The sequence below is a fragment of the Ahaetulla prasina genome, chromosome 2 (assembly GCF_028640845.1).
Source record: "Ahaetulla prasina isolate Xishuangbanna chromosome 2, ASM2864084v1, whole genome shotgun sequence".
Classification (NCBI taxonomy): Eukaryota; Metazoa; Chordata; class Lepidosauria; order Squamata; family Colubridae; genus Ahaetulla; species Ahaetulla prasina.
The window spans coordinates 11,204,102-11,222,347 of NC_080540.1; the positions used below are offsets into that span (position 1 = coordinate 11,204,102).

Genomic DNA, 18,246 nt, shown 5'->3' on the forward strand with positions numbered 1-18,246 from the left:
TTCTAGATCATCTTTGGGGACTGGCTGACTGCTTGGTCCGTGTGGGTAGAAGAGGGGCCGAGCCTTGACCCCTGCAATTTGAGGTACCCTGGGGCTCAAGCCTTTTGTTACTGCATTTTAACATCTACATGAAACCTCTAGAAGCCTCCTATCCTCCTATCTTCTGATACCCAATTATGTATGGGTAATCCTCTATTTGCAACACTTCATTCAGCCAGGGGCCACCATCCAGGGGTCTTCCACATAGCCTGAGAGGGACAGTGAGGTTCCTCTATGGATGAGGCTTTGGTGCTCGTCATGCTCTCGTCACTGGAGACTTCTGGATCCCACCTCCCATCCTGGTCTGGACCCCCACAAGAGGTGGAGAATGACACTGCTGCATGTAGAAGCCCGGAGGAGAAAGTTTGCAGAAAGCAGTTTCCTCCAAGTCCAACTTCTGCCTTGACAGATCTCTGGAGAACAGGTAGCTAGTGAAAGCTGCCTCAACAAGCCTGCATCCTTACCACACGATTGGAAATGGGGATTTCCTTTCGAGAAGGGCCAGCCTCCCTCACAGAATAGAATAGAATTTTCTTTTTTTATTGGCCGTGTGATTGGAAACACAAGGAATTTGTCTTTGGTGCATATGTCCTCAGTGTACATAAAGAAATGTTCATCAAGAATTCTAAGGTACAACACTTAATGATAGTCATAGCGTACAAATAAGCAATCAGGAAACAATCAATATCAATATAGATCGTAAGGATACAAGCAACAAAGTTAGTCATACAGTCATAAGTAGAAGATGGGTGATGGGAACAATGAGAAGATTAATAGTAGTGCAGATTTAATAAACAGGTTGACAGTGTTGAGGGAATGATTTGTTTAGCAGAGTGATGGCGTTCGGGGAAAAAACTGTACTTGTGTCTAGTTGTTCTGGTGTGCAGTGCTCTATAGCGTCATTTTGAGGGTAGGAGTTGAAACAATTTATGTCCAGGATGTGAGGGGTCTGTAGATATTTTCACAGCCCTATTTTTGACTCATGCAATATACAGGTCCTGAATGGAAGGCAGGTTGGTAGCAATTATTTTTTCTGCAGTTCTAATTATCCTCTGAAGTCTGTGCCTGCCTTGTTGGGTTGCGGAACCAAACCAGACAGTTCTAGAGGTGCAGATGACAGACTCAATAATTCCTCTGTAGAACTAAATCAGCAGCTCCTTGGGCAGTTTGAGCTTTCTGAGTTGGCGCAGAAAGAACATTCTTTGTTGTCCTTTTTTGATGACGTTTTTGATGTTAGCTGTCCATTTTAGATCTTGCGATATGGTAGAACCTAGAAATTTGAAGGCCTCTACTGTTGATACTGTCTTGTCTAGTATTGTAAGAGATGGAAGTATGGAAGGGTTTCTCCTAAAGTCTACCACCATTTCTGCGGTTTTGAGTGTGTTCAGTTCCAGATTGCACCACGAGGACTGAGGAGCGCTGCTACCCTGCCTCCTCCTCTTACACTCCAGAGATCTATCAAAGGCAGAAGTTGATCTCGGAGGAAACTGCTTCCTGCACATTTTCTCCTCTGCTCTTCCACACGTATCAGCATCATCCTCTGCCTCCTGCTTTGCTGGGAGGGGGCACAGGACAGGGAAATGCCAACCACGTCTAGGACTGGGAAAAGGACATCTCTTTTGGCATGCTCTGCATGCACACACGCACACACACATAATATCACATCCCAAGCTTGGAGACTTTTATCCACATGTGAGCTTGCAAACTGCCAATCATGCCTGGGCTTGGGGAGAAGGCCCTCTCCTTCCTCTCTGGATAAAACTCCCCATACATAGAAAGTGGTGTGTCTGCATGCACACTTGGCTGCCAGCAATTTGGGTGCAACTTATTCAATCCCGACCCAGCTGTCTGGAATCAGCCACGCCCAGTGAGCGCTGTCGAGTAGGCCACACCCACCTGGCCATGCCTACCTAGCTGTGACCTGCAACCCAGCTGTGACCACCCAGCCACATCTCCCTTGCCATACCCACCTGGCCACTGTACGTTGTCATAGTCTTACATGCAACTGGCCTCTCAGAAGGATGGAAGGCTGAGTCAACCTCGAGCAGCATCAGGATTGAACTCCAGGCTGTGGGCAGAGTCAGCCGGCAATACTGCATTCTAACCAGTGAGCCACCAGGGCACCTGTCATTATTGCCCCACTTTTATTATTTTTGCATATTTTAAATAAATCAGATGAATCCAAAAAATGGCCCCGCTAAAGAAGTCACTGAAGGCACTGAAGGTTTTTTTTTTGTTTACATTTATACCCCGCCCTTCTCCGAAGACTCAGGGCGGCTTACAGTGTATAAGGCAATAGTCTCATTCTATTTGTATATTTTTACAAAGTCAACTTATTGCCCCCCCAACAATCTGGGTCCTCATTTTACCTACCTTATAAAGGATGGAAGGCTGAAGGTTTATGAATTTCTTTAATTATCAAATTTATGTTGTTGCTAATCCTGCGATTAAATTCTCTAATTTAATTCCTCACAATGAGAAAGATTACTAGGTTTAAGGAAGAATAGCACAAGAAATGAACATTACGGCCAGGAAGCCTGGTTAACTTTTAAATTAAACAAAAGCAAGAATCACTTTTTTGGAATTCCCAGACCATCCCAATCCCAACTTTACTAGAAGGGCCCTGTATTTGCAGGATAAATACATGTTAAACGCAGAGGCTTTGCATTTTGCCATTTGCAATATATGGAGTTTATTGGTTTCTGTATTAAGGCTTTATTGCTGTAAACCGTGTGGAATAACCTTGATTTCAGCTGCCAAAAGGATTTTCAAATTAAGTAAAAATGCATACAAACACATTTATATCCCCCTTTATTATATGTAGAAATAACTAAAGGTAACAAACATGCCTAATGACGATCCAAGCTTGCTTTTTCTGGCCCAGTATGGCAGTTCTCCTCGACTCCATGAAAGGGAACTATGTCAATGTGACAGAGAAAAAATGCTCAGATTAGAGCATTTTTGTTATTTCTTATTTTTCTTATTTCTAATTTTGTTATTTTATTTCTCCCTGATGTTTGATACTATGACATGTTTCACTAAATAGAATCAGGCAAAAAAATTATATGGTGAATTGCTCAGCTGCGCTTCCATAAGAGACAAGAAATGAAATTCAAGACTCCTCTACACACATCAAATTTTGCTCAAGTGAAATTTCTTGTGTGATAAGGGAGGAATTGTGAGCAAAACACTACCCACAATCTGGGTATATAAATGGTTATTCTCCTATGTGTAACCTTACATGATTTAGAAGGCTAGTCCTAGTACTGAAACCTTTCCCACAATCTGGACACTCATATGGTTTCTCTCCTGTGTGAGTCCTTCGGTGTATCACCAAGTCATAATTCCGACAGAAAGATTTCCCACAGTCAAGACACACATATGGTTTTTCGCCTGTGTGAGTCCTTCGGTGTATCACCAAATCATAATTCCGAAAGAAACATTTCCCACAGTCAAGACACTTATACGGTTTCTCTCCTGTGTGAGTCCTCTGATGTAGCACCAGCTTGGATTTATGCAGAAAACTTTTCCCACAATCCGGACAATCATACACTCTCTTTTCTTTGTGAGTTTTCTGGTGTTTCACCAGTTCAGACTTGCAACTGAATTTTTTTCCACACTCTGGACATTCATACAGTTTCTCTCCTATGTGAGTCTTCTGGTGTATCACCAAGTGGAAATTCCAACTGAATCTTTTCCCACAATCAAGGCACTCATAGGGTTTTTTTCCTGTGTGAGTTTTCTGGTGTCTCACCAGGTGGGAGGTCTGAGTGAAATTTTTCCCACAATCAGGACACTCATATGGTTTCTCTCCCGTGTGAGTCCTCTGGTGAATCACCAAGTTGTCATTCCGAAAGAAACTTTTCCCACAAAACAGACACTCATATAATTTTTCTCCTGTGTGAGTCAACTGGTGCATCACCAGGTTAGAATTCCGAGTGAAACTTTTACCACAATCCGGACACTGATACAGTTTGTCTCCTGTGTGAGTTCTCTGGTGTACCGCCAGGTGAGAATTCCGATGGAAGCTTTCCTCACAATCTCCACACTTATATGGTTTCTCTCCCATGTGAGTCCTCTGATGTTTCACCAGGTAGGAATTCTGACTGAAACTTTTTCCACAATCACAACATTTATATGGTTTCTCTTCTGTATGTGTCTTCTGATGTTTCACCATGTCAGAATTCCGAGTGAAATGTTTCCCACAATCTGCACACTTATATGGTTTCTCTCCCGTGTGGGTCCTCTGGTGTATCACCATGTCAGAATTCCGAGTGAAACGTTTCTCACAATATGGACAGTCATATGGTTTCTCTCCTGTGTGAATCCTCTGGTGTATAATCAGGTGGGAAGTTTGAATGAAACGTTTACCACACTCCAGACACTTATATGGTTTTTCTCCTGTGTGAATCCTCTGATGTATCACCAGCTCAGAATTCATATTGAATCCTTTTCCACAATCTGGACATTCATATGGTCTCTCTCCCGTGTGAGTCCTCTGGTGTCTCACCAGGTACGAATTATGACTGAAACTTTTCCCACAATCATGACATTCATATGGTTTCTCTCCTGTGTGAGTCCTCTGATGTTTCACCAGGTTAGAATTCCGAGAGAAACCTTTCCCACAATCAGGACACTCATATGGTTTTTCTCCTGTGTGAGTCCTCTGGTGTACTTCCAACTCAGAATTCCAATTGAAACCTTTCCCACAATCTGGGCACTCATATGGTTTTTCTCCTGTGTGAATCCTCCGATGTATTACGAGCTTGAAATTCTCCTTGAAGCTTTTCCCACAATCTGGGCATTCATATGGTCTCTCTCCCACATGAGTCCTCTGATGTATCACCAGGTCAGAATTTTGAGAGAAGCTTTTCCCACAATCAGGACATTCAAAGAGTTTCTCTCCAGTATCCAGTGTCTCACCACATTGGTATTCATGCTTAATCTTTTCTTGCATTGGAAGTACTGCTATGGGTCCTTCTATGAATTATGAGGAAGGTTTTCTGAGTAAAGTTTGTACTGCACTCCAAATATTTGTATGGCTTTTCACTGGGCCTGTTGCGCAAAGTCAGCTGTGATCTACAATCTGAGTTTTTCCCAGAATAGGCAGTCTCTGGGGTTTTTCCAACACTGATATTCTTGAATTCTTGAGAAGACCAAAAATATTCTTGATCTCTTACTTGGAGGTTCTTTGATTCAAGCCACTCTTTTCTTCATCAGAGGCTTTCATTAATACCTGCCCATTTTGGCCATCTGGACCTTTTTCTTCCCACTGACTTTCAGGTATTTCCCACTTTTTCTTTATTTAGATATTTTCCTCCTTGAATGTCTTCCTGAGCTCCATATACTCTATTTTTCCCAACTCAAAACTTTGTTATTGTTATTCTCTCCCTTTTCTCTCATTTGCGGAGGAAGAAGACTTTTTACACTTTCAAGAGGAATTGAAAAAAGATTTTGACTGATGGTTCATTTTGGATTTTAATGCTGCTTCTCATTCTCTGTTGTCCAGTGTGCTCTTCTTGGCATTCTCTTTGTCAGTAAGATTCACAGTAACGGGCTAGTTTCATTATTGTTTAAAAATTGGCTGTAGGACCTGTGAAAGCAGTAAAAAATCTCCATATATTAGCCTGAAAAAACAAACATCTAATATTAATTATGATTCATTTAGCATATAGAAGGTTAGCAAGACCCAAGTTCAAATATTGACTTGATGATAAGATTCTCTTTTTCAATCAATAAATCAATCAGAATAGAGCTGGAAGGGACCTAGGAGGTCTTCTAATCCAGCCCCCTGTTCAAGTAGGAGAGGGTATATCATTACAGGGCAAACACTCATGTACACATGCACAGGCACACAGAAATCCACACATACAAATTTATGTACGTAGGCAATCTATGTGTATCTTCATGTGCAAAATGCCCCAGAAGTGCATTTGCTCATAATTAGAGGTTTTAGAGGTTTCACCTCTAAAATTAATTATGATTCATTTGGGACATAGACGAGTAGCAAGATCCAAGTTCAAATATCAACTCAATCATAAGATTATCTTTTTGGCTTGGGTAAATCACTCCTACATGCACACATATGAGTACATAAATACAAACCTATCAATTTATGTATGTAAACAATATACGTGTATTTCAGTGTGCAAAATATTCCAGAATTGGATTTGCTCATATCTTTTGACCTAATTTGAGAACTCTGGGCACAGTAACAGATAAAATGTGACCATGCATTTTGCATTATCCTATGCAAAATTTAAAACATCCATTTTGCCCATAAAACTCCTCACTTACCAGGAAAGCAACATGTCAATAAAATCACAAGGGATATCAAGTGTTTTGTGAAAGGTGAGGGAGATTGGCGGTTAAGAAATATGAAACATATATACATATATATATATATACACACACACACACACACATATATATATATACATATATATATATATATAAAGGTTTCTTTTAAATGTCCCAAATTGGCCAGTAGAAGATCACAGGCAGTACTTTTAAATCACGCAGCCCCAGAGGAAAACTGAATACTGTCTGGGTGTACTGTACACGCATGCCTATTGACACAGATATGCACTCCTGAGAATTTATTTATGGAAACAATCACGTGTATTTCAGTTTTAAAAATGACTCAGAAGTGCATTGACTCAATTTAGTTGATCTAATTTTAGAAAGGTGGGGACACTAACAGATGAAATGATGCCCAAATCCTAGGCAAGCTTTAAAACACCTGTTTTGACCATGAAAACTCCACATTTGACAAGTCAATAAAACAGGTCAATAAAATCAGAAGGAACCAAGAGTTATGTGAAAACCGAGGGAGATGTTAACGTTTTAAGGAATATGAAACAGAAATCAATATAAAGACTTTTTAAATTCCCCAAATCTCCCATTGGTAAAATCGCAGGCAGCAGTTTTAACTCCTGCAGCCCCAGAGGAATAAAATTTGGGAAGGGAAGGAATATGAAGCAGCAGCAGCAGCCCAGATGTTTCAGCCTCGTTGCTTCCTCTGCATCTACGCCGTGGAGGAACCCAAAAGGCCCGATTTGCTCCGGGCTTTTCCTCCGACCTCCCCTCCACTCACCTCCCAGGAGCCGCTTCCACCCTCCAAGCAGCACAAGAGGCTCTGCAGACGCCATCATGCTCCCGTGGGTGACACGGAAGAGGAAGTTTCTCTGTCCTTCTCTTCGCATCCACATCCTCTCTAGCAATCGAACTCTATCGTTTCAACCCGTTGAATCTCGGCCTCTGCCCCTTCCCTAGAACAGCTCTGCCGCCGCTGTACCGTACGCGCTTTGTGGGCGCGACTGTTGCTTCTCTGCAGAGCGCCATCTAGCGACGGAAGGCTGAAGAACACGCTCGTTCTACCCTCGGGTTTGCAAGATGTTCTCATTGATTCCGTGCTTCCTTCTGTACCACCAAGTCCTATTCGACTCCCATCGAGCTCATCGGTAGCTTTTCCCCCTGAGCATCCATCCCAAACTTTTTCTTTCAGGTCTCCCTAGAGGGAACTCCTTGTCCCTGGTCCCAACAAGGCAGACATAGACTTCAGAGGATAATTAGAACTGTAGAAAAAACAATGGCTACCAACCTGCCTTCCATTGAGGACCTGTATACTGCACGGGTCAAAAATAGGGCCGTGAAAATATTTACAGACCCTTCACATTCTGGACATAAACTGTTTCAACTCCTACCCTCAAAATGACGCTATAGAGCACTGCACACCAAAACAACTAGACACAAGAACAGTTTTTCCCCGAAGGCCATCATTCTGCTAAACAAATAATTCCCTCAACACTGTCAAACTATTTACTAAATCTGCACTACTATTAATCTTCTCATCGTTCCCATCACCCATCTCCTTCCACTTATGTCTATGACCTTGTTGCTGGTATCCTTAAGATTTATATTGGTATTGATTGGTTCCTGATTGCTTATGTGTACCCTATGACTATCATTAAGTGTTGTACCTTATGATTCTTGATGAACGTATCTTTTCTTTTATGTACACTGAGAGCGTAAGCACCAAGACAAATTCCTTGTGTGTTGAATCACAATTGGCCAATAAAATATTCTATTCTATTCTATTCTGAGCCCAAAGCTTCATTTGCCAGAGTGGCAACTAAATCAAAGGAAAGTTCATTTTATGGGAAGGGAGGGGGCTGGAAATGATGTGCAAATGGGAAGGGAGAAAGTGCACTTCCTTTAGTTCCTTTTTTTCTTCTTGGGGTGTGAGTGCAAGATAACCCTTTGAAACATGTCTCTGCAATTTAACAAGGCTGTAAGATTGAAGCTTGACCCCTTGTTTCCGCTGGGATTTTTTCTTTTACTTCCATGTTTAACTAACAAGCACAGTAATTCCTATTGATGTCCCATCCCTGCTTAGCAATGGAAAGTTTGGCAGCAATTGCTGACTTTTGACCATGATCATGTGATCAAAATGGGGGACACTTGGCAATTGACTCCCATTTGTGCCAGTTGCCATCTCCTGGGGTCATGTGATCACCTTTTGTGACTTCAGCTGGTGCACAACCTGGGGCTTTGCCTGGACTTGCAGCTCCTGCTTGAGATCATGGCTGTGGGAGATGTTTTGCACGGTGTTGTGACTCGTCCTCCCTCCTCTCCTCAGCCGGGCCCCTCCCATCTCCAACGGGGCCTGTTATCAGACTCCAAGTCTGATAATGAAGATGAACGGCCTGTCATGCCTCCAGCCCTGGCCCTGGCCCCATGCCCGGAGAGGATTCCAGGAATGAACAAACAAACCCGATAAACCCCACTCATACGGCCTGTGTTCCTTTGGCTCAGCTGTCAGAGGAAGCCAGCCAAGGATTGGAATTGCTCGGGCCTACTCCTTCTGACCCCTCCCTTTCCCAAACAGCAGAAGACAATTCAAAGTGGAAAGATCCTCGCTTCCGGAGATCTGAGAGGCGACGTCAGCAGAAGGAAGGGAGGGGCAGGCCTGGATAAATGCTGAGTTATGGAGCCACAACCCACAGCCTATATAAAGGAACTGCTTTTGGCATTCCAACCTTGAGTCAAGCAAAGTCTCATCTGGTTTGCTGATATCGGGCTCTATCGCTGAAGTCACAACTTGGACTCCTGCCTGCCCTGATAAACCTCGGACTTTGGCAAGCTGCAGAGGCTTCGTTGCCACGTTTGATACGGACTTCCTTGACCCGGTCGTCGGAGGGGGAGGGGGACACGACACACGGTCTCATCTATCACACCAATTGTTTCCTTTCCTGGACTGGGAGGCCTTGCGCAGTGGGTCACTCCTTCTGTGGTCACTTTCTATTTGGACTACTACCGTGCCCCCCCACCCCCCAAAACTTCAACTGGTCCAGAACACAGAAGGGCACAAAGTAAGGGGAGTCCCTAGATTGCCTGTGTAACATCTTTGTTATGCAAGCTGCACTGGATCCGTTTTTTTAAAGGTACAAGTGAAAATCCTGGCCATCACATTTAATGTTATTTGTTTATTATAGAAATAGCAACAGCACTTTAAATTATATACCAGTCCACAGAGTTTTATAGCACTAAGCCGTTTATAGTGTCACCATATTTTCCAACCATCTTGGTCCTCATTTTACTCATCTCAGAAGGAGCCTTCCTTGAGTTCTGTCAGGATTGACTTCCAGGCTGTAGGCAGAGTAATACTACAGCCTAACCACTGAGCCAACAGACCACCTGTCATTATTCTCCCACCTTTAGTTTGGCATCTATCTGTTCTTCCAGGTCAGATAAGGTGGGCAAGCTTCTAGCCACTTACCTTAAATACTGCCATCTGATAGGCTAGGAAGAGAGCCTTGTCCATTGGAGACCTTGGCCTGCAAGACAATCTTCCCCCTGAAGTTTGGCAGGCCTATATCCTCCTAGTCTTCCATAAAGCAAAGAACTAGCTTTTCCTCTGAACACTGGGATAAGAAAAAGCACCTGAAGATCAGCAGCTTGATTTTGTACCTGGTTATGGTTATGGTCTCTTGAGAAACCTGTATGTGGGTCAAAGTGAGAACTGGACATGGAACCACTGATTGGTTCAAAATTGGGAAAGGAGTCCGACAAGGCTGTATACTATCACCCTATTTAACATATATGCAGAGCACATGAGAAAGGCGGGGCTAGATGAATCAAAAATTGGAATTAAGATTGCCGGGAGAAATATCAACAACCTCAGATATGCAGATGGTACCACTCTAATGGCAGAAAGCGAAGAGGAACTAAAGAGCCTCCTGATGTGGGTGAAGGAGGAGAGTGCACAAGTTGGCTTGAAACTCAACATTAAGAAAACTAAAATCATGGCATCTGGCCCTCCCAATTCCTGGCAGATAGATGGGGAAGAAATGAGGTAGTGACAGATTTTATTTTCCTGGGCTCCAAGATCACCGCAGATGGGGACTGAAGCCAAGAAATTAAAAGACACTTGCTCCTGGGGAGGAAAGCTATGGCAAATCTAGACAGCGTACTAAAAAGCAGAGACATCACCCTGCCAACAAAAGTGCGTATAGTCAAGGCTATGGTTTTCCCAGTTGCAATGTATGGCTGTGAAGGTTGGACCATAAGAAAGGCTGAGCACCGAAGAATCGAGGCCTTTGAACTCTGGTGCTGGAGAAGACTCCTGTGAGTCCCTTGGACTGCAAGGCGATCAAACCGATCTGTCCTAGAGGAGATCAACCCTGACTGCTCTTTAGAAGGCCAGATCCTGAAGAAGAAACTGAAATACTTTGGCCACCTAATGAGAAGGAAGGACTCACTGGAGAAGAGCCTAATGCTGGGAAAAATTGAGGGCAAAAAAAGAAGGGGACGACAGAGAACGAAGTGGCTGGATGGAGTCACTGAAGCAGTAGGCATGAGTTTAAATGGACTCCAGAGGATGGTAGAGGACAGGAAGGCCTGGAGGAACGTTGTCCATGGGGTCGCGATGGGTTGGACACGATTTCGCAGCTAACAACAGCAACAACAAATGGTTTACATGCATTTGGTTTTAATACAGTTTTTAAGTTATTTACTGATGTGAAGCAGGCCAGAGTTTGTTACATGGATGGCTATATAAATATTTTAAATAAATTAGAGGAGAGATGAATCCCAAAAATGGCCCCGCTTAAACTGCCCATGTACAAGTTGCTTGAGGCACTGATGTTCTACCCATTTCTTTTAATTATCAAATTTATATGCCGCTATTCCTGTGGTTAAGTTCTCCAATTTAACTCTTGAAAAGCACTTTTGGGACATCTTTGCAAGGAGAAAGATTACCAGTTTTGAGCAAGTTTGGCATCAGGCAGCAACATAATTAGTAAGGCCAGAGGCCTGATTAACTTCCAATTTGAACAAAAGCAAGAATCCCCTTTTTGGAATTCTCAGACTATCAAATTACCATCAACCTTGATAGATGTGCCCTGTGCTTGCAGGGCAAGTACATGTCAACTGTGTGGATTTTGCATTTTGCAATATATGGTGTTTATTGGTTTTTGTACGAAGGTTTTACTGCTGTAAACCGTGCAGAGTCACCATTAGTTGGGCGGCCATATACATTTTCATGCCAAGTAAAAATACAGAACAGAATAAGAGAATTGGAAGGGACCTTGGAGGTCTTTTAGTCCAACCCCCCTCTCAAGCAAGAGACACTAAACTATTGTGGTATATACATATACACATACTTGTTTATATCCCCCTCTATTATATGTAGAAATAACTCAAGGCAACAAACATACCTAATAGAGCTCCAAACTCGCTTTCTCTGGCCCAGCAATGGCAGTTCCCCTCGGCTCTGTAAAAGGGATCTACTGCACTGGGCCACAGAAAGGAAGCTGAGATGAGATAAGAGAAAGGAAAGAAAAAGGTAGAAGAAAGAAAGCCGAGATCAGAGATTCGTAGGCTAAAATCTATAAAGAACAGTTACAAGAATTGGGCATGGCTAGTCTAGCGAAGACAAGAACAAGATGTGACATGACAGCAGTGTTCCAATATTTGAGAGGCTGTCACAAAGAGGACGGGGGACAAACTATTTTCCAAAGCACTCGAAGGCCAGGGACAAAATAATGGAACTGATCAAAGAGAGATTCAAACTACAAATAAGGAGAAATTTTAAGACAGTCAGATTACTCCCCTATGTGTAACCTTACATGATTTATAAGGCTAGACCTACTACTGAAATCTTTCCCGCAATCCGGACATTCATACGGTTTCTCTCCTGTGTGAGTCCTCTGGTGTTCCACTAGATGGGAATTCTGCCTGAAACCTTTTCCACAATCTGGACACTGATATGGTTTTTCTCCTGTGTGGGTTCTCTGGTGTATCACCAAATTGGAATTCTTACTGAAAGTTTTCCCACAATACAGACACTCATATGGTTTCTCTCCTGTGTGAGTTTTCTGGTGCTTCCCAAGTTCAGACTTGCAACTGAAACCTTTCCCACATTCTGAACACTCATACGGTTTTTCTCCTGTGTGAGTCCTCTTGTGTATCACCAGGCAGGAATTCTGACTGAAACTTTTCCCACAATCACTACATTTATACGGTTTCTCTCCCGTATGTGTCCTGTGGTGTTCCACTAGGTTGGAATTCCAACTGAAACTTTTCCCACAATCCAAGCACTCATACGGTTTTTCTCCTGTGTGAGTCCTCTGGTGTTTCACCAGATGGGAATTCTGACTGAAACTTTTCCCACAATCCAGACACTGATACGGTTTTTCTCCAGTGTGAATTCTCTGGTGTATCATCAGGTTGGAATTCTGACTGAAACTTTTCCCACAATCCGGACATTGAAATGGTTTTACTCCTGTGTGAGTTCTCTGGTGTATGACCAGGCAGGAATTAAGACTGAAACTTTTCCCACAAACAGGACATTTATACGGTTTCTCTCCTGTGTGTGTCCTGTGGTGTTCTACCAGCTGGGAATTCTGTCTGAAACTTTTCCCACAATCCAGGCACCCATACGGTTTTTCTCCTGTGTGAATTCTCTGGTGTTTCACTAGGTAGGAACTCTGACTGAAACGTTTCCCACAATCCAGGCACTGATATGGTTTTTCTCCTGTGTGAGTTCTCTGGTGTATCACCAGGTTGGAATTCAGACTGAAACTTTTCCCACAAACAGGACATTTATATGGTTTCTCTCCTGTGTGTGTCGTCTGGTGTTCCACCAGGTGGGAATTTTGACTGAAACTTTTCCCACAAACAGGACATTCAAATAGTTTCTCTCCAGTGTGAGTCCTCTGGTGTCTCACCAGATTGGAATGAATGCTAAATCTTTTGCCACATTGGGAGCATTGGTAGAGCTTCTCTCCAGTATGGGTTCTTCCATGAACCATGAGGAAGCTTTTCCGAGAAAAGCTTTTGCCGCAGTCCAAACATTTGTATGGCTTTTCACTGGATGGATCCTGTTATGCAGAATTAGATGTGAGCTGCAGCCTGTGTTTTTCCCACATTAGGCTGTGTGCGGGGTTTTTCCAACACTGATATGCTTGGATTCTTGAGGTGGCAAAAAATATTTCTGATCTCTTGCCTGGTGGTTGTTTTAAGCCATTCTTTCCTTCCTCAAAGGCTTTAATTAATGCCTGCCAACTTTGACTCTACATGGAACCTTTTTCTTCCTATTGACTTCAAGTTGTTCCTCACTTTTTCATTATTTAAATATTATCCTCTTTGATTTCTCATTTAATGGTTTTTTTCAGTTCCGTATGCTCTATTTTTTTCCAGCTCAAAATATTGTTCTTGTTATTCTTTCCTTCATTTCTCATCTGCTGAGGAAGAAGAGTTTTTTAAACTTTCCAGAGTTATTGGAAAATATTTTGAATGATGGTTTATTTTGCACTTTAATGCTGCTTCTCATTCTCTGTTGTCCAGAGTGCTCTTCTTGGCATCCTCTCCCTCTGTAAGATTAATATAAATGGGTTAGTTTCATTATTGTTTAAAAATGGCTGCAGGACATGTGAAAGCAGCAAAAAACAAACAAAAAACCATCACATATATTACATGAAAAAACAAACACTAGAATTCTGTTTGAACCTCTAATATTATGATTGATACAGAAAACTAAATAGATCCAAGTTCAAATATCAATGCTATCATAATATTCTCTTTTTTAATCAATCAGTCAATCAGAATAGAGTTGAAAGGGGCCTTGGAGGTCTTCTCGTACCCCTCCCTCCTCAAACAGATATATGGTATAATATTACATTTAACTTTTTAGCTTGTGTAAACACACTCATGTATGGAGGCATATGAGCACAGAAATACACACCTATGGATCTATGTTCCAAAGACCACATATGCAAAATATCCCAAAGTGTATTTGGTCAAATTGTTTGATCTTAGTTTAGAAAGGGGGGGAGGGAGACACTAATAGATGAAATTAGTATCTCCTAAATTCCTATTCAAAAGGGACGTGGTGCCTCAGGGCCTAGGACATTGAGCTTGTCGATCAAAAGGTCGGCAGCTCAGCGGTTCGAATCCCTAGTGCTGCCATGTAACCGGGTGAGCTCCCGTTACTTGTCCCAGCTTCTGCCAACCTAGCAGTTTTGAAAGCACGTAAAAATGCAAGTAGAAAAAATAAGGACCACCTTTGGTGGGAAGGTAAGAGCGTTCTGTGCGCCTTTGGCATTGAGTCATGCCAGTCACATGACCACGGAGACGGCTTCGGACAGCGCTGGCTCTTCGGCTTTGAAACGGATATGAGCACCACCCCCTAGAGTCGGCAATGACTAGCATGTATGTGCGACCTTTACCTTTAAATTCCTATTCAAATTCCTTTACGTTTACCTTTAAATTCCTATGTAAAAATAAAGATGGAACATATTATCATATGTGGGGGTCCTGCCCCGAATCACGTAAATATTGGTTAAAAATTAAAAAGTGGCTACAAGAAATTACGAATGAACAATTGGATCTAGAACCCGAACTTTTTTTATTGGGGATTTAAAAAAAAAAATACTCGAAGAGTATAAAATATTTAATACTACATATATTAACTGCTGCTAGGATGGCCTTTGCTCAATGTTGGAAACAGCCATGTGTGTCCTCAGAGAGACTTATTATACAAAAGATTATGAATTGCGCAGAAATGGACAAACTAACTCTGAGTCTGAAAGGGTAAAGAGACATCAGTATTTTATGGTATATGGGAACGGTGGTATGGATGGATGGAAAGGAGATAGGAATATTTAGTTACTAAGCATAATCAATAGATAAAATAAGAATACAAATATGTAGAATTTAATGTTTGTCATTATTGCAGGGATTATTGTCAGATGAAAAACACCACAAATAGCTGTTAAACGATATAAGCTTTTCTTTTTCCTTTTTTTATGCTTTTAATGTAAAAAAGTTCAATAAAGTATATTTAAAATAAATAAATAAATAAATTCCTATTCAAAATCTAAATCTCCGTTTTGCATATGAAGCTCCTCGCTTTCCAGGGAAAACCACAGGCCAATAAAATCGCAGAAATCAACAGGTACGTGAAAGCTGCTGTTTAAGAAATATATAAATATATATTAAATATATATATTATTTTTAAAATATCCCAGCAGAAAATCTCAGGAAGCAGTTTTAAATCGTGCAGCCCCACAGGAATAAAATTTGGGGAGGGAAAGAATATGAAGAAGCTGCCAACACGATTCATCCGCGTTGCTTTTTCTGCTTCCAGGTAGAAGCGAAACTTGCTCCGGGCTTCTCCTCCGACCTTCCCTCCACTCACCTCCCAGGAGCCGCTTCCACCCTCCAAGCAGCACAAGAGGCTCCGCCGACGCCATCACGCTCCCGTGGGTGACACGGAAGAGGAAGTTACTCTGCCCTTCGCATCCTCGTCTCTGTACATCCGCTCTAGCAATCCACTACTCTAATATTTCAACCCATTGAATCTCAGCCTCTGCCCCTTCCCTAGAAAAGCTCAGTCCCCGCTGTACCGAGTTTTTTTTCCCTGTAGCGCGCCATCTAGCGACAGAAGGCGGAAGAACATGTTCGTTCTACCCTGAGGCGTTTGAAGATGTTCTCATTGATTCCGTGCTTTCTTATGTGCCATCAAATCCTATCGGACTCCCATTGAGCTCATCAGTAGCTTTTTTCCCTGAGGCTCCATCCCCAAACCTTTTCTTTCAGGTCCCCCAAGAGGGCATCCATTGTCCCTGGAGCTGCGCCCGAAGCTTCTTTTGCCAGAAGCGGCAACTAAACCAAAGGAAAACGACCTTTTGGGGATGGGGTGGGGGCTGGTAATGACGTGCAGTGCTTGGAATACTTTACCTGACTCTGTGGTCTCTTCTCATAATCCTAAAAGCTTTAACCAAAAACTTTCTACTATTGACCTCACCCCATTCCTAAGAGGACCATAAGGGGCGTGCATAAGCGCACAAACGTGCCTACCGTTCCTGTCCTATTGTTTTTTTCTTCTTCTTTTCTTCTTCCTATATATATATATATTGATGCTTATACCTCCTAATATTTACTCATATATATGTTTATATACTATATAATCCTTTTTATATGATGTTGTGACAAAAATAAATAAATAAATAAATAAATAAAAAGAGAAAGTGCAGCTCCCTTGGTTCCAGCCATTTTTTCCTCTGGAAGAGGTGGGGGGGGGGAGGAGTGTGCAGGATAACTGCTGAAAACGTGCCTCTGCAAAGCAGTGTTGGAAGAAATATCCATCTGGGTTCAGTTCCAAGTGGGGACAAAGACACTGGAAACATGGAGGCTGCTTGGAAAGATGGTTTAATGGTGGTCAGGATCACATGGCTTGAGTTCCTGACCAGACAAGGGATGAGATCCTGTGTGCTCCCTGGCTTTATGCTTTTTCTGAGCTTTGAACTTTCTGGGGCACTGGAAGAGTATCCTGATTGGTTGTCAGACTCCCAGGTGGTCTAGGGATCTTAGTTAACATGTAGGTTGTCTCTCAAGCTTGCTTGAGCTTTGCCATGTGGTAAGATTCTGTTGCTAGATGGGTAGGGGCTAATCCTACCTTTGTCATGTAGACAATGGACTGGCTCAGGCCTTAATGGCCCATTGACAAAGGTGGGGGGGAGTTGCTTTGTCTTTAAAACATGTTTGTCCATTTCTCATCCAGGGAAATATATTCTGCCTTTTAAGTATTTTCTAAAATATTTCATTCTTCTAGGAGGGGGGTGGGTGCTAAATTCCTACAGCAGCAAACCTCTTAAGACTGTAGCTTCTCTTCTGGGATTTTATTTTCTCTTACTTCCCAATTTAGTTATCAAGCCTGGTATTTCTTATTGGTGCCTCATCCTTGCTTAGCAATGGATATTCCAGGGGCTAATTGGTGTCCCAACCTGAGAACCACCCGTTTCTTTTCCAAGCTCAAGAGAGGGCTGGGAGAGTCATTCCCCTCCCTTCTGAACACTCAGCATCCTGGCCGGCTTCAGCAGCAGTTTGTAAGGCATAAGAAAATCATGAGAGGCTTTCCTGGCCGAGCAGTTCAATGAATTTCTGGAGATTAAGATCACTTATAAATTCAGCTGAAGAGGGCAATGTAAGGTTGGCAGCCTCTGGAGCTTTGATTTTGCCACCCAGAGAAAGGGCTGTGCAGGAGGAAAGACACTGGGCCCTTCTCTGTCTGGCTTCAGGCTATGGCAAATTACCAAAAGGGCTATTGATTGCAATTCTCATGGACTGTTGGAGGGTTTGAGATCGAAGGGGTTCAGTCATTATGTCCCTCCTAGACCTCTCATCTGGTTTCAATAACAATGACCATATCCTTCTGGAGAGGCCTTGGAGTCAGGAAATGGGAGGAGCTTTATTAGGGTCATTCTACCTCTATGCCTGGTTGCAATCCGTGTGGGTAGAAGAGGGGCCGGATCTTGACCTCTGCAATTTGCGGTGCCTCTGGGCTCAAGCCTTTCCTTGCTGCTTGTTAACATCTACATGAAGCCACTAGGAAAAGCCATCCATAGTCTGATACCCAATTATGTACAGGTAGTATTGGAAGAAATATCCTTCTGGGTTCAGTTCCGAATGGGGAAAAAGACACTGGATTCATGGAAGTTGTTAGGAAAGTTTATTGATGAACAGGGTCACATGGTTTGAGGTCCTGGAGAAAAAGGCACATGGAGTGGAGAGAGATACCGATTTATACACTCTCTTGGGCCCTGCCTTAGTGGTTCCTGTGCAAGAAATGTATTGGCTGTCAGACTCCCAGGGGGCGGCGGTCTTAGCTAACTTTGTAGGCTGTGTCCTAGGCTTGATTGA

The 18,246-nt window shown here is 42.6% G+C and overlaps 1 protein-coding gene across 2 annotated transcripts in view; it reads right to left on the reverse strand.

The window, feature by feature from the left end:
* Positions 1-560: 560 nt before the first annotated feature.
* Positions 561-18,246, reverse strand: part of LOC131193500 (zinc finger and SCAN domain-containing protein 2-like) — a 48,393-nt gene continuing 30,707 nt past the window's right edge. The window contains exons 1-3 of one of the 2 annotated variants that reach the window (XM_058173738.1): positions 15,743-15,839; positions 12,190-13,916; positions 561-4,907 (exon numbers count right to left, since the gene is read on the reverse strand). In XM_058173738.1, the coding sequence (XP_058029721.1) occupies positions 3,257-4,907; positions 12,190-13,355 (2,817 nt within the window). In that variant the 5' untranslated portion in view covers positions 13,356-13,916; positions 15,743-15,839 and the 3' untranslated portion in view covers positions 561-3,256. Of the gene's footprint in view, positions 4,908-9,513; positions 13,917-15,742; positions 15,840-18,246 lie in introns of those variants that run through there. The other variant, XM_058173737.1, reaches the window with a different exon arrangement.